The following is a 27700-nucleotide window of genomic DNA, read 5'->3' as shown; positions in this document are numbered from 1 at the left end:
GCTGACTTTAGGATTTTTTTGTGAGCAACAGTTTTTTTTAAGATGTGGCTGATCAAAACATAATTCAATCTAATTTGTTTGAAACACACTGAGTAAGATCACAACTGATGATTCGATAAATTATTAGCAAACAGATCCAGCTTTCGTCTCTGTTAAGTCAGTACTTAAACATTGCATGTCATTTCTTAAAGCAAAAGCATTTGCAATGGTGGACACCCCACCATTTGATTGTGATTCACTCACTTTTGGAGCTATAGCCACAAATGTCCACTCCAGGAACTTTAGTTTTGTAACTCTCACATTGGCTTAATTTTTCAGCACTTTGGGCTGCTGCATGGTATCAAGTCATTTTTGTATGATAAATTGGCTCTTAATTAAAAGATGTAACTAAACATCCTTGTGCACCATGTTGCATTTATTTGTATTGTATAGGCCCGGACAGGTTTCCACTAAAGCTTCTGTCCTTTTCCTGCTACTCCTCCTTTGCTTTCTCTGTCTCCTCTTCAACCATATGTCCCTTCTCCCCTCCTCAGAGAGATGCCTACTACAGCCAACCAGCCTCAGCCTTGCATAAAGCACTCTAATTGTAATTGCCATTCGGCCTTCACCAGACGCAAGTGTAAGCAAAGCTAGACTGCACTGAATCAGCAATGGGGTGGGGATGGGGGGGTTGTCGGGGGTGGGCTGGAGGCTTGTGGTTTAGGAAAAGAGGATCGATGGTACTCCTTTGGATAAAAAACAATAGGATGTCTTTCATTATAAATTGATGGATTAAATCTCATTAATACAATCACCATAAGTCATTAATACAGCTAGTCACGTTGACTTTGGATTCTTATTCAGTCTGCATTGTAGTAAGTCCAGTTAGTGTAAGCTTGAAGAATAACAAGCATGCACCGTTTAAGGGGGAAAAAAGACATATCTCCTGGCTAATTTAATCTAGTGAGTAAATCTGTTTGCGCTTGAAAAGATTGTCTTTGGATTTCCTACTGTGCTAAAAGACACGGACCAACGGATACCCAAGGTAGAACAATGACATAGGAAAGCTGGAGTGGGAGGGGAGGAGCAGTCACACCGCGATAGGGCTCTGGCACAGAGAGAGCCCCTCATCCATACGCTGGCTACAGCACTAAACAGCCCCAAGCCACGCTGCAACACTTTGCTCCCTCTCAGAGTGTGTACATCTAGAAATAATCCATTTTATTGTTTAATAAGACACAAAGAGGTCTGTTTTCTGGTCGTTTTTTTTCAGAGGGACAAAACGACATTTCTAAAGATGGGTTTAAAAATCCTTAATCAAAACTCCAAAAAATGAAATAAGAAAAAATAGCAGATAAACCCTGAAGAAACCTGAAAATACTACTTGTTTGGATCAGCTTTCTTCCTCCTTGCCCCCCCTCCCCACCCCTCCCCCTGCTGTGCGCTAGCGCCGTTGCAGGCTACAGATTGCTGCAGTGCTTCACTCTGTGCAGGGTGAGCTCCAATACAGTTAGTAGGAAGGATGCAGCTCTGCCAAATGTGCTCTAGTCTGCCAAGGCTCAGAGTGAGGGCCAAAAGTAGAAGCTGCCAGAAAGTGAATATACTGCACCTAACTGGGGAATAGAGCAGGCCAGTAGGGGCACTGTCCAATACTGTGGTGTCCACTAAAAGAGAATCCCACCACCCCACCCCACCACCGCCCACAGTTAGCACTCAAAGCCACAGGAAACCCAACTGTTTAGAGCTGCAGAAGCTTGATTGTATTTGTGTTTTTTGTGGGATTTTTGGGCATGTTTTACAAGAGGACATATTTTGTTATTGTACATTTTTAACAATTGAAAACCACATTCTAGAGGCTTTAATAACTGACTCACAACCACACGCAGTCTCATCCTGTTACCACTTGATGAATGTAAATCCAATTGGTTTTCCTCATCCTTTTAGTTGGGTCTTGACTATAACCTCTGAGAAAAAAAAATATGGCAAAAGGATAAGCTTTAAGAAGTTGAAATGTTTCAAAGTAGGGAGCTGCAAGATGTTTCCAATGGTTTTAACCTACATCAATTTTAATGGTACCAAGCAGTTTTCACATAAAAAATTTACTGGTAGAGTTTTAGTTAAAGTATGATTGTTATTAGATTTATATTTTATCAAGGGTCTCATCAGATCCATGTAAATAACAATCTGGTAGTCTATCCAGTCTATACTACATTAATTACTTCCTTCCCTGATCTGTATGTGATTCTCAGGACACTTGTAAATTTCGCAGAACTGTAACAGATAACTTGTTTTATTATTCTACACATGAATGAGTCTATAGCCTTGACAGTTTGGCCAAAGTTGCATTTAACTAAATGCAAAAATCTGTTCTCACAGTGATAATGGTAACATATTGATATTAGTCCGGTAAGATTTGCTGAGTTATGTTATTCAAGCATGCTAGCATTCAGACATTTACTAATTAGCTCTGAACACAAATTTAACTAGGCCTTATGAGAATGTCATTAATTTCCAGGTATTTGGATAATTAACTAATTGAAAATCTAACCATACTGCCTCTTGTGCAAAGTTCAGTGAAAGAGGACTGCATGACTGGAGCCTCCCATTGTCAACTATAATGATTGACAGCTTGGCTCCGCCTCCCTGCCTCTTATTGATATTTTAACCGTCTGGTTAGATGAGGTCATCAACTGAGGAGAGCACTCTGCTAAGGTCATATATTGATCATGTGTGTGTGTGTGTGTGTGTGTGTGTGTGTGTGTGTGTGTGTGTGTGTGTGTGTGTGTGTATTTATGTTGGTATATTCGTGTGGGCGTTCTTATTTTGTCAAAAACAGAAGCAGTCCGATTATCGATGGGGCAAGGACACAAGCAAGCTCACTGTAGATTTGAGCACTAAAATACGATAATAATGTTTGTGCTTAAGTGATAAGTGATCGTTAAATAATGAACAAAATAAAAATACTAGAATTGTAGCGGTCTCAAGCGTCTATTTGTCTTAAAACTCCACAACAGCAAAGACAGAACTGGCGCAGCTAGAAAACGGGAGATATAGTTCAACTATCAACCCACTGACCTCGACAAACACACAAACATACCCATATTCACAGATACTGCAGGGACCAAGCAGCTGGTTGTGTTTCTTGGCTGGATGAACAATCAATGGATGAAGACCAGCAATCCGGCAAAATGGAACCGTCTACACCAGAAAAAAAATCCTCTATGTTTTCTAGTGTTTCGCAGATAAATAGAAACAGCACACTTTCAGCCAATGACTTGATAATCAGAATTTTGTCTCTTCTTGCTTGAAGCAGTAGGATTTGTGAATTCTGTAGAAGCTGTTCCTCATTTCTCTATCATCTCAGACTCAGTGACCATCCTCTAAATGTGCAGCTGCAGGCTACAACAAATCTACTCTGTCTTCTTACGAAGAGTTTTCCCCTTTAAATATGTCCAAAAAAGCAGGTTTGCGATTGAAAAAATAGTGAGAGTAAAGTCTTTCACACATTCACAAAGTCATTTTGTGTTCTAATGCACCAGATGGTGACATACATACCAGAGTAAGTCACATTGGCCGGTTAAACAGGTCCACATTTTAAAATATCCCAGATGCTGATTACATCTGTATTTCATCAGCTAGACTTATTATATTAAGTTATTTGTTCACCCCACCTATTTTCTAGATCTCTTCAACATTTAACCTTTGTTTTTTTTACTTCCAGTTGTCCTTCTTTTAAAGTGTTAAGCTTCCCATATTGTCAGTAGTGCTATAAGGCTGAGATCTAGACTTTCTTTTGAGACACAATGGTAAACAGAACTAAGACAATTTTATAGACTGAAGATAAAGTTGTAGGTGTTTTTTTATTGGTTTTGTTGATGACCTGCCATCCTAACCTCAAGGAAACCCACAAGCAACCATCCTGACTTTCATGCAATGGCTGCCACACAATCAATGTAAAACAAACACAGAACAAATAAAGCAAGGTTGTTATCACAGATACTGATACTAGCTGATTAAATAGCAGTTACTCTACTTGAAATCCTTGCATTTTAACCCCAATGCTAGCTGTTTGGAAGTTTGGAGGGAGTAAATGTAATATTAGCTTTAACTGGGTTAACAGTGCATAATTTTTTTAGGTAGAAAATGTTTATGCTGTTTAAATAAGCTGTTCACATTGTCCTAAACAAAACCAATGCTGTATGCCATTTTACCAGAGAGCATACAAACTAAGGATTGATATGCATAATATTCACCACACATAGCCTAAAAAAGAAACAGTATAAAACATTTGTCTTTTTCTTTCTTGAAAACACATAAAAAGAAACTTGCAAGAAGGAGAATGCACGTAAAAAAAAATTTTGGTTTAGCCCTGCAGTTGAGATAAATTCTTCACAATTGGACAGCGATGCCAGATGTCTGCCACAGCAGCAAAAAGCTAATTTTCCTGAGGTTTCTGTACAACAGTGATTTGTATTAGTGAGAGAAGAGGAAATGGACTGCGCTGTCTTTTTGTTCTCATATATTTTCTGGTACACTTGGCCTATCCAACATATCTCAACTACGGTACTATGATGTAGAAAAAAACGCCTCAGGGTACATTAAGCAGCAAGCATCCCGTCGTTGGCTCATTCTTGCTGTTTGCTTACTTTACCTTCTTCATCCCCTTACTTCCTTTTTTTTCTTTTTAAAGGCTACATGATGAAAGTGGAACACAAAACCAACATACTGTAGTAGAATCAAAAATAGGGAGTAGTATGTGTATGTCTGTGTGTGTGTGTGTGTGTGTGTGTGTGTGTGTGTGTGTGTGTGTGTGTGTGTGTGTGTGTGTGTGTGTGTGTGTCTGTGTGTGTGTGTGTGTGTGTGTGTGTCTGTGCACAGCCTTAGTTCCCTTGAGTGATTTAAGAAAAGCTCAAGACCTTGGGGATGACAGGAATGAGAGCAAGAAAATGGAATATGATATTATACAGAGGGTTGAGTTAGAGAAAGAATGTTCTGTTTTGTTATGTCCAGGGTCCAAAATGAACCATTTAGTATATCTGCCAATGGCTGGTAAACTGAAAAGATTACCAGTCAAACTTTTCTCTACCTGCTTTACAACTGCATATGCAATTATTTTGAAGTAAACACAAAGTTAACTAGAATATGTAACTAAGTACATTTACTCAAGCTCAGAACTATGAAGTGTTAAGTAGCCTACTTGAACGCAACTTGTATAGTACAATGTCTGTATACCTTTACTCCACGCTTAAGGTTTTATTGCAGAGTATTTTTACACTGCCATTATAACTTCTTGATTACAATTTATGAGTATGATTGTCTTGTCCACACTTTACCAGTGCACCCTCTTGACTTAAATGTCATTTACACATTCCTCTTTTGGAGACCATTCTGTAGCTAGCTGTGTGAAGTTAAGCTACACCTCTGTGTAGTTTCTTTGCTGTGATTGAAGCAAGAATTAGCAATTGGCAATGCAGCTCCGCACCATTAAAACTAAATCGTTAGCTGATGTTTCTAGCCATTCTCCAGCCTGCACAGGCTCCAGCAGCTACCAGGGGCAGGTAAGCTCAGAGACTAGCTGACTGTTCGAAGGAACACTAACCCTGAACTTCCACCAGATACGTGTGCATTGCGTGTCCGGTCCGTGCACCCTCGTCCGACAACACCCCCTGAGATGCAACGCAGCTGAGCCAGTGGAAGCACACACATTGAATAAAGTAAAAAACCTATCAGCTGCCGGAAAGGAGCAGAGACGGACCGAACAGACATCTGGTGGAAGTTGGCCGTAAGGCGTGGAAGCACACGGATAATCAAACACTAGTGGATGAACAGGAGCTTCCTCTGCTCAATTTATATGCAGTTACTATAATTACATTGCTTCTACCAAAAAAAATCCACTGCAAGGTTTTGTTCTAGGTCCAGTTTTATTATTTATTTTCATGTTAGACATCAGTCAAATAATCCAGCACCACATAGCTATGCAGACAACCCACAATTATATACCTTTAGTGCAAAGGCCGTTACTCCGGGGGAATGTTAGGGAACAAGAAGTGAAAACTAGTGTTTACGCTGCAGATGTAAACACCCCATGCAAAAGTAATGTTGTAATGTTGACCACTGGCTTCACCAAAATAACTAAAATCATTAGCATCTGTTTCCAGAGGCATAGTCTAATCTTGCCTACTAGGCAATGAAAGACGATGATTGCCAATGGGTTCAGAGATTGCAGTCACAAATCACTTTTGTCCTTGCGAGATAGTTCCTCCTGTTGGCTGCATTCTCTCCTTCCGTCGGCTCCACTGTCAGTACCGATCTCTCACTCACACATGTTTGGGAATTCAATTGAAACGTACCCAATTGCAACAGAAACAGGAAGCCATTACTAACAGAAAACAGTTCCTAACCAGAGAACAGACAAAAAGAGTTCATGGTTTCAACATCTGCTCAGCAAAAGACAGTTTTCCCAGCAACTCATACCGAGCAGGGGCTAACAGGAGAATCACAATGGGTTTCATTATTGTGGATTTTAGCAGTGAAACGCATAAGTAGATTAACTGAGTTAAGGTGAATCGGTTTCTCTGTTCCGACATACAAATATCCCTGTCAGTACAGGTAAGATTGTCCTGCTGCAATGTCCAGAACAGGGGCAACAAGTTCTGCACTTTCATCCCATATAGATATAAATAACCTTGAACACCCTAAAACTGAAAGTCAGCATTTCCACAGTCATTGTCAATGTTTAATTTAACCTCAACAGGCCAACAGTAAGTTCAGCTCTGAGAGGCTCTGCTGAGGTGCAAGCATCCCATGATTGCTAATGCTTTTGACTTTTCAGCTACTCTCCCTGATGTCTTCCTGAAGTTACGATTCTTTTGAGTTTTCCCCCCTCACATTATAAAGGTTTAAAACATTCCTATTTTATGCCTTTTTCTGTGACATATACACACACATACTAGAATGCAGACAGATAGTCAGACATGGGGAGTAATAAAGATCAGCACTTGGGGTAATTACAAAAAAATCAGAGCAGCAGAACTGCTTATGGAACATAACCTGTTTGACTTAAGCAGCGAGCGCTAAGGTTAGCATGAAGTGTTCACACCTTATAGCATTATTGGCTGCTTTTAAAGCCTATCAACATTCACAAAAGGTCACACTCAAGCAAGTTTACAGGAAACACATCAATATATAACGTGAATGACATTGCAGAGCAAGAAAGCTTGCAGGTTGATAACATCGCTCTGCCTGTATGTACAGCTTTTACAGAGCTCCTAGCATGACTGACACTAGGGGTTGCTCTTATCAATTTAACAAACTATTTCAAGATTAAACCTGCCTCAGTCAACACTGAAACATTAAAATACAACACAAACATACTTTCCTGGCATTTCCAGAGCAGCCGCACGCATTGTGATTGTGCGTGCAACGTGAAGAAATGTTAAGTAATCTATTTCATCTAAATCATCTAATAACACATAGGACTTATACACATAGACACAGACTTACACCTGTAGACGTGTCTTTGAAGTTGGAAACATTAAAGCAGTTTAATTTCTACAGTGTTTAATGACACATTGCAGAATATGGTAAGAGAAAGGAAAAGTGTTATAAAGCAGGAAAATATACATTGTGACGATGAAAGTGAAGCAAAATAGAAGATTAATAAAAAAAGAAATTCCAGTCAGTGATTCCCCCTCTATCATAATTTGTCATGACATAATCCCTCCTTTACCTCCCTCTCTCATCGCCTACTCCTCCTGATGAACCCATCCTCCAGTTTCCTCTCCCGTCTGTCTTTCTGTCACTCTGAAACGATGTGCTGCAGCATTACACCGCTGTCATCATGAGATTCTCCTTTCCTTCACTTGCATCTTGTACCACTATGCGCGGATACTACACAACTAGAAACGATCAATCAGGAGTGTGGTTTGGAAGAACTGAACACAGCAAACACACAGGAGATTTTATAGAAATCATTACATTATCGATGCAGAGCATGAAGACTAACCAAGAGGTTTATGTCATGACTGTGTGTGTGTGTGTGGGGGGGGGGGGGGGGGGGGGGATGGGGGGAAGGGTGTGTGTGCGTGTGTGTGGGAGAAAGAGAGAAACAGCAGACTTGGCAGTAATGCTAAAAGTGCTGAGGTAAAATGGACCAAAAAGGACCTTCTCTCTCTCCTTTCCACTCTCCCTATGTCTTGCTCTTTCTCTTCTTTTTAAATGGAGGGAGAAGGGACTGTTTGTGCCAAAATAAACAGAGGGAGGAACCAAAAAGGTACACTTAAAAAGCATTTGCTCTTTTCTCTGAGATCCTATTAATGTAACTGCGTCTACTGCGTCTACGGTTTTTTTAATCAAGGTATCAATCGTAGGTCAACTGAAAAATCCCATATTGCAGTGAGTCAACTGAATCTTTTTGTAAACATATTTTAAAGGAATAATTCAATATTTTGGAAAACACACTTACACTCGTTTTTGTCGAAATCGAGGTGATAAAATAGATACTCTTGTGGCTGAAATGTATCAGTAAACCACATTAATTCAGCAGCAGGTTGATTAGTTGCCCAAAGATCAATCAAGTAAACAGCAAGACTTGTTCGGTCCAAAACATATACATAAAAATATCAACACCTTCAAACTATACTAATTAACTTATTGCATCTTTTGTAATCTACAGAAACACCAAAGTGTAAGAACAACTTGTTTTGTAGGGCTGCTCCCAGTAAAAGATCGGATAAACCAGTCCACTCGTACTTAGTAGTATGTAAGATCACCAACAAAACAGTTAATAAATCTCTGGTCTAAGATTAATCAAATTCTATGGATTTCTCTCCAAGCTGCCGTCATAGGGCCACTAGAGAACAGAGTTTGTGTTCTCTTGTAAGGCACATTTTTCTGCCCATGCTTTGAGATGTAGATATGCTTGCAGATCTGTAGGTATACAGTTAGTCATGTTAACATGTTTGAAATGCAAACTTAAACTTGCTGTGTAAAATGTTTTCCACGTATAACCTCTACCATGTTTATCAGATTGTTTTATTAAGTGGGTTTGAAGTACATGTCATTAAGTGTATAACCCATGGAGATGCAGATCAGTATGGCTCCTTTATTGGGAAACCAGCCAGAGTGCCGTCAACACCAAAGCTAGACCACTGAAGTAGGATCACTTCTACTGTAACATGTCGTTTTTGCTCATTTTTAGAGTCAGACCTAAACACCATAGTTAATGTAAATAGAAATTCTCCATGTCTTTGGGTTGAAAGCTGCATTTTTTGTGTTACACATACAGTACATGTTCCTCTAAAGTAGACTGATTCTTTGTTCGGGTCAGCTTATCGTCATCTACACTGGGTGGTGCACTTACTGTTTTATGTTATTTACTTTCTTTGTCTTTTGAGATTTTTTTGTTCTCCATAAACTAATGGGGGAAAAAAATTGGGAAAATAGAAAAGTCTGTCCTTTAAAGGTTGTATTATCTGGGTTGAGCATCAGCGTACAGATCAACAACGGACACATTTCAGCACAAGGAAATGCCCCCTTATATTCAGGTGCAAGTGCTTCACACACAAAGTTATTTTTCACACAAAAAGAGGGCTGCTATGTACATGATGAAATAGACCAAAGCAGCAATTCAATACATAAAAAATACTCAGGCTGATGAGAGTCTTTAGGCTGACAGAACACAGCATTCAATAGAGCTCATAGTGTTGGTCATAATTCTGTTGATCATTCTGAATGGGAACCCCATTCACATTCGATCCATTTTTTCATGTTTAACACGTTTATCTATATTAACTTTGTTCTTGAATTATGTTAGGAAAATAATTACATTCTCTTGAATAAACACATAATAACAGTCAATAGAAAGTAATATAATTATTCATAAGTAAAGAGTTTGTGAAATGGAATCAATTCTATGTGTTCATTAACATCCTTTCAGTTTTCTCCCCCACAGAGCTCCAACACGAACACTGTCGCAGAATGTGTGTGATTGTGTGTGTGTTTGTTAGACTGCACCAGGGGGCTCATCTCCATGAGTGTGCATTAGAGGCGCTGTAACACTTCTCTCCCCACCAGGGGGACGAGGTGTATGAGTTGAAATGACAGAGTGAAAGAAGGCTATATTTAGAGGGCAAAAAAAAGGAGTAAGAGGGGGAAGGATGGAAGGGAGAAAGGGATCGTCTAATGGGTTTTAGGCTACCTGAGGAGGCGGACTCAGAGAGAAGCACTGCTGCCGTGCATTGCTATTTGGTGCATTCAAGGGTTGTACATCAATGTAGCAGGGTAAAAGCTTTATTTTTATGTCAGTTCAGACCATGGCACTACTTCTTCCCCACAATTCCCCTAAGGAGGAATTGTTTGGAAAATCATTAGATTACACCAATTAAATTCAGTTTACACAGCTTCTATTGGTTCTGTTGGAACAAAATGGCAACATTTTAACTCTCCTTGTATCAGGATATATAAACTGTGGCTCAATCATTATTTTTGTCACTCCAAATGTCAATGCCAACTGACTCTGTTTTAAATGATCATTTAACATTGACAAAATGCCTTTATCCTCCTTCAATGAAACTCTACAGAGATACTGTGAATTGAAGTGGCAACTGTAATTTTGTGATGCGGTCTGTACAGCTGAAGGACATGTGTCAAGTGTTAAAATGATACGTTGGTTTGGTAAAATGACTATGAAAGGTTTCCTAAGGTCAATACCTCCCCTGAGTTAGCTCTTCAGATGTCATGTTTGTCATGAATAAATAAAGTCATGCTGACCGCAGTGTGTGTTTGTGTGTGTGTGTTCATGCGTGTGTGCATTTGCGTGTGTGTGTATGAGAGAGCGAGAAAGAGGGTGAAAGAGTTTAAACTTAAGCACAGCTTTGCCTGAGATTTATGTGAATTTTCTGATCACAACTTTTGTTGCTGTTGTAAGCCACTGTGGTCAGGTCCATCATGTCTGTCGCAGAGGTTTACCACACGTTTCATCCACACGTCATCACAAGTTATCAACCTGTTTAGGTCTATACAAGCCCTTTACAGATTGTGATTCTGCTAGAGTGTAATGTGTGGCTTTTTATTAGATGTTCATAAAAAGAAGAAAAATTTAAACTTCCTGATCTCCTACACTAAAAGGTTTATATGGGATTAAAAAGGCATTGATGTTTTAAGGAGCTTGTCCTTAAAAGTGCTGATTAAAGTCTTAAAACAGATTATGTAAAGCACAGGTACACAGTAAAACAATGCCTTTTGTGTTAGTGTAACTTCAAAATAAAGTCAAAATGTGAATTAATTCTAACTTTTGATTTGATCTAGACTGTATTTGCTCGCATGGTAAAGCATATGTTCTATTGGTAATAAAAAGTACCATACCAATAACATACCATGATGACATGTAAAGGAATGTGGTTTCACACTTTATTTGATTAAAGACTGTATCCCATTCCTGACTCCTCATCATTAGGTTCTCTCACTGTCTATATTAAGTGGATTTGGCTTTCTGGCTCTCTTAAGCCAACATTACCTTACCTAACTCGTGCTTTTACTGATGGCCAGGAGAGGGGGCGACCAATAAATGACATTATGTCAAACTATTTGCAAAACAGTTAAATTCAGCTTGGAGCAAAGCAAGCTCCACCTCATCCCAGGAATGTGACTTGAGTTAGTTAGGTAGGATGATGACAGCGCTGAAACCATCAGTCCAGCTACTTTCAGCGAGTTGCATTTAATTTCTTGAGGATCTGCAAACCTCAAAGTGAAAGTGCTATCTGTACACTATTTCAGCACAGGACCCCATCTATTTCAGCAACTGCATCACCATCTCAAAGTGCCAACAAACCATTACAAGCAATACAAGCTCCCCCAAATGACAATTTATTGTTGATTCAGCACTTTTGTACCTCCAGAAATGCTTCTATTTTCGTGTCACTATTTTGTGCCAGCGACCCACATTAGCCACTTCAGTGCTGGATAGCACCACAGGGGAACAAACAAGCACATGTAAAGCTTTTTTTTTCTTCATAGGACAGCTCTGTTAGCTGAAATGTACACCCTGTCTCAGCACTCTCAGCAGGGGACAGCTCTGTGGATCAGCACACTGACAGGATTCATGCACTGTGAGCACTCTAGCAATCAGGCGTTCATCCAGAATCCTGTGGTACTCATTAAACACCGCTACACAGTATATACCATATCTAAGAGTGTTTTATTTATTTATTTTTATTTTAAACTGTTACAACATTATCATGATGCTGTCACAATTTGAGGGAAGCAACAACATTCATCTTCAGTTTTCCATTAGCTTAATTTAGGGTTACAAGATGTGCAACCTTCAGTGAGGTGATCTGGCACTAGAACCATCCCTGACGCCCAGACACTACCATTGGACCGTGTCGTCCCAACCACGGCCCGACGCCCAGCCGCCACCATCGGACTGTGTCGTCCCCACAACCATCGACGTCCTCATTCATGCACGGCCTGCTCCGATCCTACCTTAGGGGCAAGGAAGTGTGGACAACATGAACACGAGGAATAGAAATCCTGCCTGCATATTATCCCATATGCTATTTTGTAAAGCGTCTCGAGATAACACTGGTTATGAATTGACGCTATACAAATATTGATTGATTGATTGATTGATTGATTGATTGATTGATTGATTGATTGATTGATTGATTGATTGGTCCACACATGCTGATTTACATCCTGGAGGTATGTGGCAGTAGCCATTAACTGGAGCTACAATCCAGCAAGTGACGTAACAATGGAAAGAAACACAAACATCCAAAGGAGTTGAAATGAGAAATCTGCAAAGTTGTCTTTTTCTGTTGCAATTTTTAGACCCAACTTTGGACCTACCTATCCAACATCACTCTATACACTTTGTTGGTTGCTATTGTCTTTGATAAACTAAAACTAACGGCCATGATGACTAACTTCAATTTAATATGCATTCCTTATGTATTACCGACAACAACTACTTTCTATCCTTCAAGTATATTTTTAATAACAGATCATAAATATTATCAGTATTATTATTATGATGTTTATTCAAATACCGTGCTTACATCACCAAGCGTGAATTCTAGTTTTAATAATTATTACTGGGCTGTAAGGCACACAGTGCACAGAAACACAGTGTTGGCTGCTTCCCACACAATGCCTTCTCATCAATCAGTACATCTTCATCACCAGCACAATTATTGTGGAAATTAGTTAAGTGTGGAAATTAAGTTTGGACAGTCTTCACAAAATCATTAAATGTCCCCATATCCGGCCATCATGCAGACAGTTTGCCATAATTCAACCTGAAAATTAAAAGCTAGTGCTTACCAATCCAAATGCTGCTTAAAAATATCCTAGAGTGAAGCACAACGCTGATTGACGTGAGCACTTTGACATAATTTAAAGGAATAAGTGTGGGTCATGTAAAAAATAAGCACTGCAATAGAACTTGTGTGTAATGAGGATTGGTGTGTGTTTTGGTACTGTGGGAAGCCTACGTGAAAGCAGCAGCAACAACAAGATTAATGTATTCATATAAAAGAATAGTGGTGTGCCATAGGACGATCTTAGATCGTGAAGGATAAGAATGGGTTGATGATCTGCCAAAGAGGAAATATCGTAGTATCGGGCTACAGTGTGCTTTTTAATTCAGTTTCTGCTCCCACAAAGATGCTGCCCCTCCCCTTTTGCTTAGCAGCTGAGCTGGAATGATGGCTGAAAATGAAAACGAAACTTAAAGGTTGAATCAGTAGCATTTTTTGCAGCTTGTAAACACAACATTCAAACTGGGACCCTCCTCTTGGGCTCATCGCCCCCAGAAGCGCACACTCACTGCAGGATGAAATGTGTATGTTTACTGCTTGTACCTATACACTGCAAGCAACCCCTTATGTTCGGCACCCTACTGTCCAACACAAAGCAGACCAACTCTGTGTCTGTTGGTAAAAGCCAGCCTGAGGTTCACCCTTGTTTTGGAATTAACTTTATCCGCATGGCGGTTCGGCTCACTATTTTTGCTGCCTGTCTTGGCCAGGACACTCTTGAAAAAGAGATTTTTAATCTCAATGAGTTTCTTTCCTGGTTAAGTAAAGGTTAAATAAAACTATGATTGTAGATTCTCTTCTTTGCTGCTACATCAATGTCCGTCATATTCGAAAGTTTGAATCATGTCCACTTCCTGAATTGTACGCACTGCTAAACTCACCTGTGCTCTGTCATTGGCTGGGGGAAACACACCAGCACTGAGTGGCACCTGTTTGAGATATTTCCAAACTGACAAGACGCAAGAAACGGTAAATTGCAGAGTTTGCACAGTAAAGGTTTGCACTTTGGATGGCGACACAATGAATGACCTTTTACTGATGCTATAACAGTCTGCTGAGAGTCAAACAGACAAACAGTCAGCAATACGAGATATAATACTGTTTTTTAAGCTGTTGCTGCTGGTGTTTTTCTGCTCTTTCTTGGCTTTTACAAGTTATTAACAAGCCTCTCCACATGAGGCTCACCTGCTATGATAACAGAATCGGATCGAAACAAGGTTATGAAATGGAGGGAGGCAATGATATCAGCGAGGTCCAGACCTCAGTTGTTGAAAAAAATATTTTCAACAGTACAATTATTCATTTCCATGCATGCTGCTAGAAGTAATTTCAGTCAGCAGCTCTTTCTGTTCCCGCTCAGCGTGTAGCAGGCAGGTGAGAGTGAGTAACCATGGTGACTGTCTATCAATCAATGCTGTCCCGCCCCTTCTGTAAATAAAACTAAAGTTTTAGTAAAACCTACTATGGCCATGTGTCACAGAATATACACATTCTGGATTATGTATGATGATCTTAAACCAAAATAATGTAAATCCAGTGTTTTCATAAAAAATGACATAGCCCAAGGACAAAGGCTACTTGTATGAAACAGGGCTAAAATAGAACAGAAACAAAAGGACCTGAAGTCATGTTTTAACTATTGGCAAATATTGTACAATTTCATGGATTATCCAAACATTGTTGCTGAAGACAAATACATTTTTCAAATAGAGTAAACTTATTAGCAGTTTTTTGTGAATATAAAAACATCATACTGGGAAATAAGGTGAGTTTGAACTGAAGGTTTTTATCTTGGCACCCCAGGGCAGCAGATAACAAATCTAATGTTGGGGGCTACTGTCGTTGGATGCGGGTCGATTCAGCCGGAGAACATTAAACACCTGCTCAGCCATTACAAATTACAGATGTGCATGAGTGTGTGTCAAGGATTGTGTGTGAATGATGTGTCACTGGGAGTTTATGTTAAACAGGAACCTTAAACAGCGCCAATGTTACTACCAGCTAGTAAAGGGTTAGCTAGTGATAGGGTTACTCAAGTCGTGCCTTAAGTGATAGCCGAACCTCAACCACTAATTCATCCTGGTTGAAGGGATCTGTTAGACTTTCTCTTTTCTTGACCTGAAAGGTGTGTTTAGACAAAATCTGAGCAATTCTTCACAAAAAACGCAACTAGACTTGACATCCACACTTTAAAAATCTGTCAACTCTACTCGCACTTCAAAAATTGTTAGCTGGTCTTGACTTGCAGAAAAAACAAGGAAACCATGAATCTTTACTGTTTGCAAATCTGCATTAACCATGCTGTTGTCCCCGGTTGATGCTAGAAACCGAGAACGGGGCGGTGTGTTATTTTTTTACCATTTTTTTCTTTCCTGGAGAATAAATATTTATGCATTGTGTTTTACACAAACTAAGACAAATGATCTGGGTTACTGCAGAGGTCAAGCTGGCACCAGTATTGCAAGATCCAAATCAACTTGGCTTTTGGGCAGAACACAGCTTGATAACAATGACATGATTACAACTATTATCATAGTTGCAAGCACTGAAATAGACAGTTAGATTCAGTGAGGTGTTCATAAGATTTCATGAGATGTTCCAACAGGGATTAATCAAGATTCCTTTGAGATTTGGTAATATTTTGTATTTTGTTTAAAAAAAAAATCTCGTAGGTAGATAAAAACCACAAATGTATTCTTTGTATCCAGAGCCTGATGTCTCTTATTCCTCTGTGCCATGAAACTCAGTTTTTTAACAGTTAAAAAACATGAATGAGACACAGCTCTACTGGGTGACATGCTCCATAACATGAACACATTTCGCGGAAATTACCGCCAAACTAATGCAATGTTTCTTCCTGTTCTGGTTTTCAAGAATAGAGCTTTTTTTCTTATAACTTAAGGTTTTTCAATTTTGTCTTCAATCCTTACCAATGGGCTAAGGGTCGAGAGTGTTAAATTGTTCTTTATAGCATCAATGGATTTGTACATTCAAGAATGAGGAACAATACGTTATGTTGTAGCTGTTTAAAGATACCGAGTTGTTTTAGAAAACTGTCTTGTTGCAATCTTGGCAGCTCCTTGTGGTTTTCTTGAAGCCCTGTCTGCTCTCTTCAGTGTTAACAAACCACTGAAGAGGCAAGAGTGTTCAAACCGGGCTGATAGGTGGAAGGAGATGAGCTGCACTTCCACACACACACACACACACACACGCACACGCACACACACACACACACACACACACACACACACACACACACACACACACACACACACACACACGTACAAACACACACACACACACGTACAAACACACCACAGCAGATCATTCTGCAGTAATCTGCTGCATGTTTGAGGGGCTTACTGCACATGCTGTTTTCTATGCTCAATTAGCTTCTTTCGCACAATTGTGTACCTCTGCACTTAGCCTATGCGGGTCTGTGAATCTGTGTGTGTGTGTGTGTGTGCGTATGTGTTTGTTGACCCCGGCAAGCAGAGAGGACAGTGGAGATCACTTAGAGGTTAAACGCTTTATTTCTTGACATGTCATCAAATAAAGTATGGTGTCCCTCTTTTTCTCTCCACCCACTCCTCTTACATTCACACCTCTCCCTTCTCCCTCACTCCCTCCCTCCTTCCCTCTGTCTCTCTCTCTCTCTCTCTCTCTCCTGCAATGGGCACCAAATAGAGAAGAAAGCTCTGTCGCAGCATTATCCTGAAAAGCACAGAGGGGGAAGGGGGACCCTGGTGGATATATTGCCTATAGCGCAACAAACCACTAGAGTAGGAAGGGGGAGAGACAGAGCAGTGCTAAAGGTTTTAAAAGGAGGAAAGACATCGACATATGTCAATGTTACCATCTTGCACCATTTTCTGTAAAGAAGGTCAGAAGCAATGTACCTGATCCACAAATAACATTGGCCAAGTCATTGTTTTTGGGTGAATTGGTTAATAAATGTGGCCAGTTTCCACCCACTGACCAGCTGTCTCACCTTCGCTCTTAAAGGGATAGTTCAACAGTTTGGGCTCTGCTTGTTTATGTATTTATTTATTATTTTTTATAAGACTGAAATGAAAATATGGATTCAAATCTCAAATCTTTTTTTGGGGGGGAAGAGGTTTTTCTGCAAATGTATCCTCACTGCCTCCTCAGTTGAGCTCAAACAGCCTGTATAATCATAAATCAGGTTCTTAATTTGTCTGTTTCGTTGATGGAAAAGAAAACGTAACACTGCCCAATTTATTATGGTGTGAGGGCTCAATAATTTCCATTTTAAAATCTGTTTTTCTAAAATATTCGTGCTAACACTCAGGCAGACGCTGGAAAATCCTTGCATTTATTTGTAGCGCCTCTATCCATAAATTTCAGTCAAGTGTTTCAACTACTCAACCAATACCTGGAGAAATATCTCAACTGTTCAATGAATTCTTCTTTGTTTTTTTTGTTGTTGTTTTTTTACTTTACTTCACCTTTTTAACAATTTTTCCAACACTTCCAAATCTGACTCTGATCTCTATGGGACATATGCACAATCATTTGGCACCTGCTGTAGCCAGTTTGTATTGATTGTACAGGAAGCAGACTGTAACTGCAGCTTCAAGAACGCTCTGCGCTGACTTGTAATTACAGTAATAGCAAACTAAATAGATAAAATATTTAAAGGTAATGTCGGCAGGTTTTAGCAAAGCGTGATGATGTGTCATTGTCATCATATGCTAACCCCCTGCCGAATGCTTAGTAAGGAGAATTTTCATTGATTTGTGTTTTTACAAGAAACAAGCCACATCAATAGTAATGGGAATGGTCCTGATTTAGCTTAATGCTAAAAAAGACAGCAGAATGAAAATCATGAACCTTGATTACTCAGTATCACAACTAAGTCTCTAAAATGAGGTCAAAATGATATTATCACTGATGCAATTACTGTGTGTGGCGTAACAGTAAGTGTGTGTGTAGGTGTCTGTGTGCCAATGTGTTGGTATTTATTTCTTTACTTGAGGGACTAGAAATTGTCATCACACTCCATTGTGTGGAAAAAAGGGAAAGAGAGAGGGGAAGAGAGAGAGGAAGAGAGAGAGAGAGAGGAGGGGGGTGCGTGTGTTGGAAGGTTTTGCTTACAAAGGAGCACCATTCAGCTGAGACGTCCACCTGAATGAGGCGAGCTGAGACGCACTGCCCGATCAATAAACGGATACGAGCATCCCAGCCTGCCGAGCTCAGCAAAAAAAGAAAAAAAGAGGGGCAGCGCGGATAAAAAAACGAGGGGGTGCAGAAAGTGAACCCCATCCTGTTGGTCCAATTCCTCTCCTTCTTTTTACTCTGATTTCATTCAACACCCCCTCACCAAAAACACCTCCAATCCAATGGCAGCCCCCCTCTTCTCCCTCGGTGTCTCCCTCCCTCCTTCTCTGCAGCAGACTAGAGCGCAGTCAGCTACTACGGGGACTGCAGTGTTACGCTATAGCACAAGCAGAGAGCTGGAGAGAACCAGAGGAGGGGGAGAAGTCGAAGAGGGCGGGAGGGAGAGGACGAGGAGGGGGTTGGGGGGACTGAATTGCGATAATAAGCAATCCAGCACTCAGCTCTAAAATCGTGGTAATAAAGCAGCACAAGCTGTCAGTGGTGATGACGAGAAGAAAAGGACAGGGGGAGGACTGTATAGGCTAAAGCAGATGAGAGGAAGACTGGAAGGAATAGAAGGACAGGAAGGAAATCGAAAATCTTGCCACCGTTGCAAGGATGCTTCATATACTCGGAAAGCCAAATGAACCATTGCTTTTTTTAAACATCTGCCTTTTCCGTCTACTTCAACCGAGACGTTGGCAGGGAAGAGCAGCTTCGTCGTCATCGTTCTCCAGCAGGCCAATCATCTTAAAACCAAGCCGGCCGCATGACCCCGGCCAACCTGAGTGCTACTGCTGTGCTGGCTGCCCCCTCCATACTTTGCAACCTATCTTTATGTCAACGCGCTGGCACAGAAACTATTGACTGCAACACTTTCAAAGTCACCTCAGCTGTCACACGGATTCTCCCCCATCCCCCCACCATGACACAACCCTGGTATTAAATTTGGCCTTTTTTTTTTTTTTACTGTCAACACCCTTCTGTTTTTCAATAAGTTGTTTGGCTGTCAATTTGTTTATGACCTTGTTGAGTTTTAACCATTAAAGAGATGCAGGAGCTGAACAAAAGATGCAACAAAGACAAAGAAATTAGCATTCCTCATAAATGGTGTAGATACTCTCCACCCATACTTAATAGTAGATCTTTACCTTTTGCTTGTTCCCTTAGCATTTGCTTTGAACCAGTGGTTTTCTACCTCCTGTTGGGGCTGAACATGTATGAGTATATCTGAACATGACCGAAAAATACACAAATACATACACATGTTATCAAGCTTGCTGATATCATCTGAAAGTAAGCGGCAGTAGGTTCTAACCCAGGCCCTTCCTGCACATCTTCCCCTCCCACTCTTCCTCTCCCTTTTCAGGTTTGACTATGTAATTAATTACAAAATAACAACAACATTGAAAAGGAAATCTTTACATACAAACATACAATGTTTGAAGCCCATGAAAAATGACTGAAACCTTTAATGTAAAGGCTGCTTAACTGTGCACAATTCTAAAAATGCTCTCGTTCACTTTGGAGGTAGACAGAGCTGCATTGAGCAGCTACAGTGCAGTGTTGCTGCACATTTCAACTGTGTTTGCTGCAGTTTTCAGTCATCGGTCTGAGGACTGGACATTCACAGTCTGATTTTCTTCAAGAAAACCACATGACTGAAGTCAGATGTAGGATATTCATTAACTCTTTGTGCTTATACCTACGAAAAGTAGTACCCTAAAATGTACACAAACCCTGTGAGCCAAGTAGGGTATTCTCGATACCTTGAGCATCTGCACGAGAAGCAACGACTTTCAACTTACTCAAAGGTTAACACATACTGTATTTGGCAATAAAAGACACTCTGAGCAAACTACTCTAGCCAGCCAACATGTGGGAAGTCAACTCATGGACATAGTCGAAAGACTGATAGAGTCCACCTAAGGCTGTGGTAGTGGCGGTGAATGAAACAACACAACAGTCAACTTTGGGTATTTATTTAACCCACACCATAATGTAGTAGTAGTCCTGGAAAAGGACATTTCACTTTAAGCATACATTAGAATCGTGTCATTTGAATGTAAAATACTAAAAAGTGTAAAGGCAGACAATTTCTTCTTCCAGAGTCAATAAGCAGTCTCTGTGTATATGGCAGAGTCCACAAAAAATACACCTAACTCTCAATGATCCAGGTCAGCGCTGGCTCTGCAAATGGACATAGATTTTTGAAGCTAATTAAGCAGAGGGAGAAGAGGAAGACACGAGTGAGAGATGGGAAACTGATCGCACAAGCGGACAAAATGATGAAATTGGGTTGGCGGAGGCAAGTAAAAGCTGAATCACAAAAAAAAGTTGATTAAGCTGAATCCTGTGGGCCCCTCCTCAACCGTGACAATATAGCCAAGACCCTAAATTGTTGAGTTTCACAACTGAGGTAGCTGCATTCCAAGAAACCCAGAACTGGTTCTCTTGTCCACAGAAATGATCCTGACAATTATCATGTACGCTAGTAAATCACTTTTGAGGTTGACATTCAAACAGGCCTTGTTCAGGTTCCCCTGACCAATTGGAGTTGACTTGACTTTGATGCGTATGTAGTTACTCTCTTTTTAACTCTACCAGAATACACACGATGACAGTAGAGCCACACAATCTTATTTTAGCAAGAATGGCTGACAATTCAGTAAAGTGCAGGGAAAATTTGAGTCCAGTAATCATAAATAATGTTAAAGCTGTGAATATGAGAAACCATTGAAATGGTTGATGGATCTCAATGTCACCTGGAAGGAAAAAGAAACCCCATGGAGCTTAAAGCTTCAAATACAGCCATAGTCTGGGATCAAGGTGATATAGTGATATGTGATATACAATACCAGACAAATGTTTGGACACACCTGGTTGAAATGCATGTTATTATCTTAAAGACATTTTAATCCAAAGGCTTATGCTTCAACGTTTGCCAGGTGTTATGTAAATAGAAATAGTGAAGTTGATGCCTATGTATCAATGCATTTCTTTCCAAAACAAAAATGAAATGTATTATTTTTATGTTTTTAATATCTACTATTATTCTAAAATGTGGAAAAAAGTCCAAATAAAGAATAACCCCCCTGTAGGTGTGCCCTACATACAGCTTACAGTTTGAATAATAATAATTGATAATACTGTTACTGTTGTGTGTCCAAACTTGTGTAGGTCATAAACCTACTATGCTGCAATCTTTATTATTAGCTTTCCTACATTGTCTATGCCTATATACTGTATATGCATATGCATTTGTTACCTTTCATTGGCTCTTTACTGATGCCTATTTCAGCACCATGGACAGAGAGAGAGGAGGTCAAATTATCATCAAAAATAAATAAAAATGCAGTAAATGACATGCTGTTTTGTAGTAAGTAAAGTTACTGAGGGCTAACAGCGAAATAAGACAATAGTTTGTCACTAAATATGCACATTTATTGTAGATTCAAACATGACCTCCTCCTGCAAGACCACATGGGCTTCTTTCAGTCTCCCAATGTTTTTAAATTTTACCTTAAATTCAAGACATTCTTCGTCCACCTGTTTGATACATGCAGCTTTGCAAAATGCTTCCATAATACACTTTGGAAAATCATGAAGAAACAAAAACATTTTATGTGCACAGACACATTACAACACTTCACATTACAGCCTTTTCCCCACTGTTTTACATGAAGGGTGAACAAGTGTATTTGGTGTAGGGCTGTGCAAAGACAAGGTCTGAACACTTGAGGTTTAAGCTTTTTTTTTACCCTTTAAGGCATTCCTTCAAAAAGCTTTTGCCTCGGTTGCCTTCAGGATACTGCACCAAGGTCTTTGTGCAGAGATCTTTTACTCATAGAAATCACCCGTGTAATGTTAAGCAGTGCATAGGCCTACTTTCTCAGCTAAATTAAAACCTGCTCTAATATTTATAAGCATAGGCTTAAAATGACATTTGATCCGTGATTGCTATGAACTCATTTGATGTGTGCAACAGCAAAGTCAAACAAAAACGGACTAATTAATAACAACTAGTTCTGAAGCAAACACACTACAGTCAAATACAAATGCATTCACCCTCACCTGCTAGCACATGAAAGGACATATCGTGAGCAAACAGTAATGCATTCAAGTGCTTTGCTCAGCTACAGAGAGACTTACATGCAAAAATCCAGCAACGTGACTAATAAAGCATTCGTCTCTTCAGTTTGTATTTTTGATCCATCAAAGGCTATTACAAAATACAACAGATGAACGGAGACACGACTGTCCGCCAGCATTTTCACCGTCACTTAATTGGTCATATAGCTGATTATTGGACTGTGGAACAAATTCGACACATGTAAATTCATAGTGGAGAAAAATGTATTCTCAAGAACTGCAATTTCTAATCAAATCATGTTTAAACTGAAGAATATGATGCCATAAAAATCATTTGGTGCTCCAATTTAGACTGTTAAGAAAAGAGAGGGAGAGAAGGGCAAAGAGACAAATGGGCATCGGCAGTGGCCACCGCTTTAGGCTACACTATATCAATTGGTGTGAATTAAAAGGGAAGCAGCCTCAGCAAGGTAGGTAAGAGGAGCAAATGAGAAATTGAGAAAAGAGAAGCAAATTGATGTGCATGATGTAATTCGCAGAAATGACGAGAGGAAAAATAAGGTGGGAGAGAGACAAGCAAGATATTGACGCAATAAACTATCTATCTATCTATCTATCTATCACTGCAGTGGAATTTACATTTTCAACACTTCCAAAACACTTTACGGGCAACTTTACGCACAGCAATGCGTATTGGCAAAATAGCCAAACCGGTTTGTGAGTGCGCGCTAGAGAAAGAAAGAAAGAAAGAAAGAAAGAAAGAAAGAAAGAAAGAAAGAAAGAACGAAAGAAAGAAAGAAACGAGGAGGTAAAGGACAATGACTTTTCCACTGCTCATACACTTACCCGTGCGTATTTGGATGAGTAGGGGTCTTCGAACAGCGCCCACATATTGGGCTGCCACACCTGCCACCACGTCGCCCTGCGGCCATCCTCCTGCATGCACAGCCGCTTCAGGTCACCATCTGCCCCGCCGGTGAGTGCCGGGTCATCTAAGGGTTCTTCTGGCTCGGGGGTCTCAAAACTGTCCAGGGCTTCCTCTGCGTCGCGATGCTGCCGGTAGTTCATCCAGCAGCACGCCTCCACGTCCGTTTCATCGATGCCCCAGAAGGCAAGCTCCTCCTCAAAGAGGGGCCCACAAACATCACCGGGGCAGTGGAGCTTACCGGTGCGGTAATAGTTGAGGATGAAAGCGAAGGTGGCCGGGTGGCGGTCGAAAAAGAACTCGTCGCACTTGGGGTTGTAGTCGAAGTTGCTGTAGGCGTCGGGCTCGGTAAGCCAAGACAAGCGCGTCCCCGGCAGCGTCTTCAGGGTGCTCCGGTAGGTCTCGTGTCGGATCCCACCGCAGTTGATCACGATCTTCTCGCTATCTGACGCCGAGCAAGTCATGGCTGCGCTGGGGCATGCTTCGGTCGGTGCGCCCGACTGCTGCTGCTGCTGCGGCTACTTTCCGTCCCCATCCACCGCCGGTCCACGCTCTGTAAACTGCTGTTATACCGTCCCGGCAAGGAGTCACAGGACCAACTGATGAGGAGGAGGAGGAGAGAGGAAGGAGGAGTCTGCGTATTTATGTGTGAGAGTGAAGGAGATGTCTGCAAGTGTGTGTATGACGAAAAAGCGTAGAGGGAATGAGCCTATGTGGGATGCGGAATTTATGAATAGATTTTCCCGTTGAAAGACTGATCATCCTATTAACTACCTATTTGAATTTACGTTTTAGATCATTTGATGTTATGAAGGTTACCACGACCTTTTATGCAGAACAAATCAATTGAAATTTCGCTGTTTCGGCTCTCTGGTTCTGTTGAATTTGCTGCATTCTGGGCTTGAACTGCAAAAACCGAAGATTTATGGAACAGAGGAGCAAAGGGAAAGACAGATTGAATGACTGTTTTACATTGGTAAAGCCCAAATGCATGGCTTGAAAAGAGCACTTGTACCTACAACGCACTAATAAGCAAATAAAAAAGCTTTAAAATCTATTCGACTGTCCGCAAAATGTTGAACATGGTGACAGGGATTTGCTCCTATTCAGACACAGCTGCATCAGTGAGGTCCAAAACTGATGTTGTGTCTCTACCTGAGCGGTTCAAAACTAATGCTGACACCGAGATAGAAGAAACACAATGTCTCAAACTTCAAGTCTACAGTCGTTGCTTCATCCAATAGTAAAAGTCGTAAGATTTCCCTTATAGCCTTAATTTAAGCCTCACCCACAAAGGCATAGGCTATTTTATTAGTTTTATTATAATAATTATTCTGGTTGATTATACCTGACCAGTTGAAAATAGGTTAAGCTATGGTTAGAATTTATGATGTGATAAATTCTAAACACCAATATGATAAAGGTTATCAGGTCCTCTTTCCCAAACATTTCTTTCAAAATGTTCAGGATAGTGGAGCTGTCAGTCAACAGAGTGACTCCGAGATCGAAAGGCGGCACCTGGCACGTGCCACAGCACATGGAAATGCTGCTTTGTTAGGCCTGTTCGACATGGCACAATAAATTCAGCGGCATCTGCATTTGCTGGTGGCCAGTCGGCAGGCCGTCCATGTAAGCACTCATATTTTTACTGCAGAATGGCCAATCTTCAAACCACAATGATTCATGTGTGAGTTACATTATTACCATAGGACTTGCTTTAAGATATTTACTGCTGTAAGTGTGTACTTTTTTTTCTTTATTGACAATAACGTGGCGTAGCCTATTAAAAGATTGAATACGTTTATATTGTCCCTTTTCCATGTATGCTATTGAACGTTTAACTGTCTGGTATCTCCTTGAAGACAGAAAAGTATTTAATACATTCTGTATCAGAAAGCTCGAACCAGAGCTTATCCCAGCTAACAACGTTAGCCTAGCCACAACACCAGTGTAATGTAATTAGCCTACATAAAAATGTAATTATATTGCCGCCAACTGGCAGAGAACTACCTCTATAAAATTAACACAATGATAGCGTTCAATAGAACTTACAAGGTGTAATCAATATGCAGTCCAATACACCATTCATACACTTGTCGGTATAAAAGATTAATGCTGTGTTCACACAACATATTAGCCATAAATGTAGCCCATTTCCTCAAGGCAGAGGTTTATATAATGCGTACTAGTGGGATCACACTTTCTGCTATTGCTTACTCTGACTGGCTGGTTGGTATCAGATTTGGCTGCTCAATATGAACCTTTTTTTTAGTTATAGGTGCAACACCATGCTCCTTCCATTTTAACTCTTTCTTATAGAACACATTTGTAATTTTTTATTACAGTAAAGTGGCCTACTAGCATGCAGTTGTGTTAACGTTGTCAACCCTGACTGCAATTTGGTAGGCTAACGTTCAGCTGCTAAACTGCCATTGTCTGTACAACAATGTTGCTGTATATTATTTGCCACTCAACAGGGACTCAAGGGAAGAGGGCAATTAAGAAACTCTTTGAATTGATTTTTCATTAGTAAACTTGTGTATGAACGACATCGGTCTGCATAACCCTTGATTGGTTACCAGGGATCTCAGCATCCCGTGCTCAGCTTCTCCATTCTCACAAGACTCTGGCGTTGACCTTTTACCTTTCAGAAAAATCACGTTAGCAAGGTGGCTTGCAACATGTCTCAAAATCTGCCTTAAATCACAAAGGCGATTTGGAGTCTCACCAGCCTCCACAACCTCCCAATTTAGTACGAGAAGGAAATATGAGGTAGGAAAACTTTACAAAATTCCACCAGTCCGTATGTCGTGTTCCGTCAGAATCTGATCGCTCCCTCTCTAGTCAATGCTCATGTCTCCACTGCACATGCATGCACATGCCGGAGCATGCTTGATTTGAAAAATCTCATTCCTTTCTTCAGTTGATTAGACATCCTCTAACAGAGCAAGCTTTTGCTGCTAGTTGATGCAATGCAGGAGTTTCAGGTAAAGAGAAAGGTCAGTATCAGCCACCTGTGTCTTTACGCTTTACCGGCCAACTGTGTCCTGTTTGCTGTTACATCACTGTTAAGTCATTTCATCATATTAAGAGTTAAAGCAATTGATAGGGTTGGCAACTATTTTAGTACCAAATATGGTACTAAATATGTTTCAGTTACAGGAGTTCTGTGAAACAGATGTGAAATACTCCTTAACTGACAAATTATACCACAGACCTTCATTTTAGATCTTTTTAAACAGAAAGTGAAGACCAAAGTTTCACATTCTGTCACTGTGTTCAAGATGAAATTATTATAGAGGAGACAAATATTTTTTGACTCTTACTGTATCTTGAGACCCCCTGTAACCCCCTTGCTGATATTGTTGTACCTTTTGCTAGCTTAGCCTTCTTGTGCAACTCTGTAGCAGCTTGCTGTGTTAAGTCATGCTCACCTCTGTTTGAAAAATTCCAGATGGTATAAAGAGCAAAAGGCTTTCATTTTTGTCGCAGCCACCTTTAACTAAGCCATCTTTGCTTCCTATTGCTTGTTGTAGCGGCAAAATATTTTCTATTTGATCGGTTTATGCATATTTTAATCCACACTTGTGCGGCACAAGTCAACCAAACAACACCGTCCATGAATGGAACTTCACAGGATTCAGTGATTTTGTTGCGAGCTTAGGGGGTTAGGTGACACTTGATGGACATGATCAGTGCCTGATGGGCTAATGGCTGTCTCAGACCTGATCTAGGATCGTTAAAGTGTCTTCTAGTGATTGGAGAGAAGTAACAGCAATATACTGGACAAGCTGCTTTCGCTTGAGATGAACAAATTTTGTTTGAATTACGGGATGTCCCAGTTAATGCAAGACGGTTGACAACCCTAGATAAAGACCCCCCCCAAAAGCCCTGGAGGGCCTGATTCAAAAACATTTAACTGTTTTTTTTGTTTTAACACATTTTCCTTGTATGTCCTGCTGATTTTACATTGGTCTGTGTTTTTATCTTACATTGTAAAGCACTTTGTTTTTAAATGTGCTTCATGAATACATTTGGATTCATCTTTATTCTACTGGTTTGATTACCAAGTCAGTTTGTGTTGTAGAGGAGTCCTCTGCAGGTCCCAGTAAAAGCCCAGTGAATGATTAACACTGAGGGAGCTCATTTGAGACTTGTTTTGTATATTTTCCAAGGTATAATGCGGCTTCTCCTGATTTATACTTTAAACTAAATCCAGCAAAAAGAGGTGAGTTTCGACCTGAAGAACAAAAAAACAAATAAT

The 27700-nt window shown here is 40.3% G+C and overlaps 1 protein-coding gene across 3 annotated transcripts in view; it reads right to left on the bottom strand.

Moving 5' to 3' along the window:
* Positions 1–24139, bottom strand: part of LOC132953894 (potassium voltage-gated channel subfamily C member 1-like) — a 72645-nt gene extending 48506 nt beyond the window's left edge. For 2 of the 3 annotated variants that reach the window (XR_009665677.1, XM_061026249.1), the window contains exon 1: positions 23358–24139. Coding sequence is in view for 2 of the 3 variants with exons in the window: in XM_061026249.1 (XP_060882232.1) it covers positions 23358–23900 (543 nt within the window). In the remaining variant the exon portion in view is untranslated. The remainder of the gene's footprint in view (positions 1–23357) is intronic. The other variant, XM_061026248.1, reaches the window with a different exon arrangement.
* Positions 24140–27700: the final 3561 nt, after the last annotated feature.

This window comes from Labrus mixtus, chromosome 20 (genome assembly GCF_963584025.1).
Source record: "Labrus mixtus chromosome 20, fLabMix1.1, whole genome shotgun sequence".
Lineage (NCBI taxonomy): Eukaryota > Metazoa > Chordata > Actinopteri > Labriformes > Labridae > Labrus > Labrus mixtus.
The sequence above is the reverse complement of the archived record's forward strand: the minus strand, read 5'-3'. Positions and strand labels throughout refer to the sequence as shown.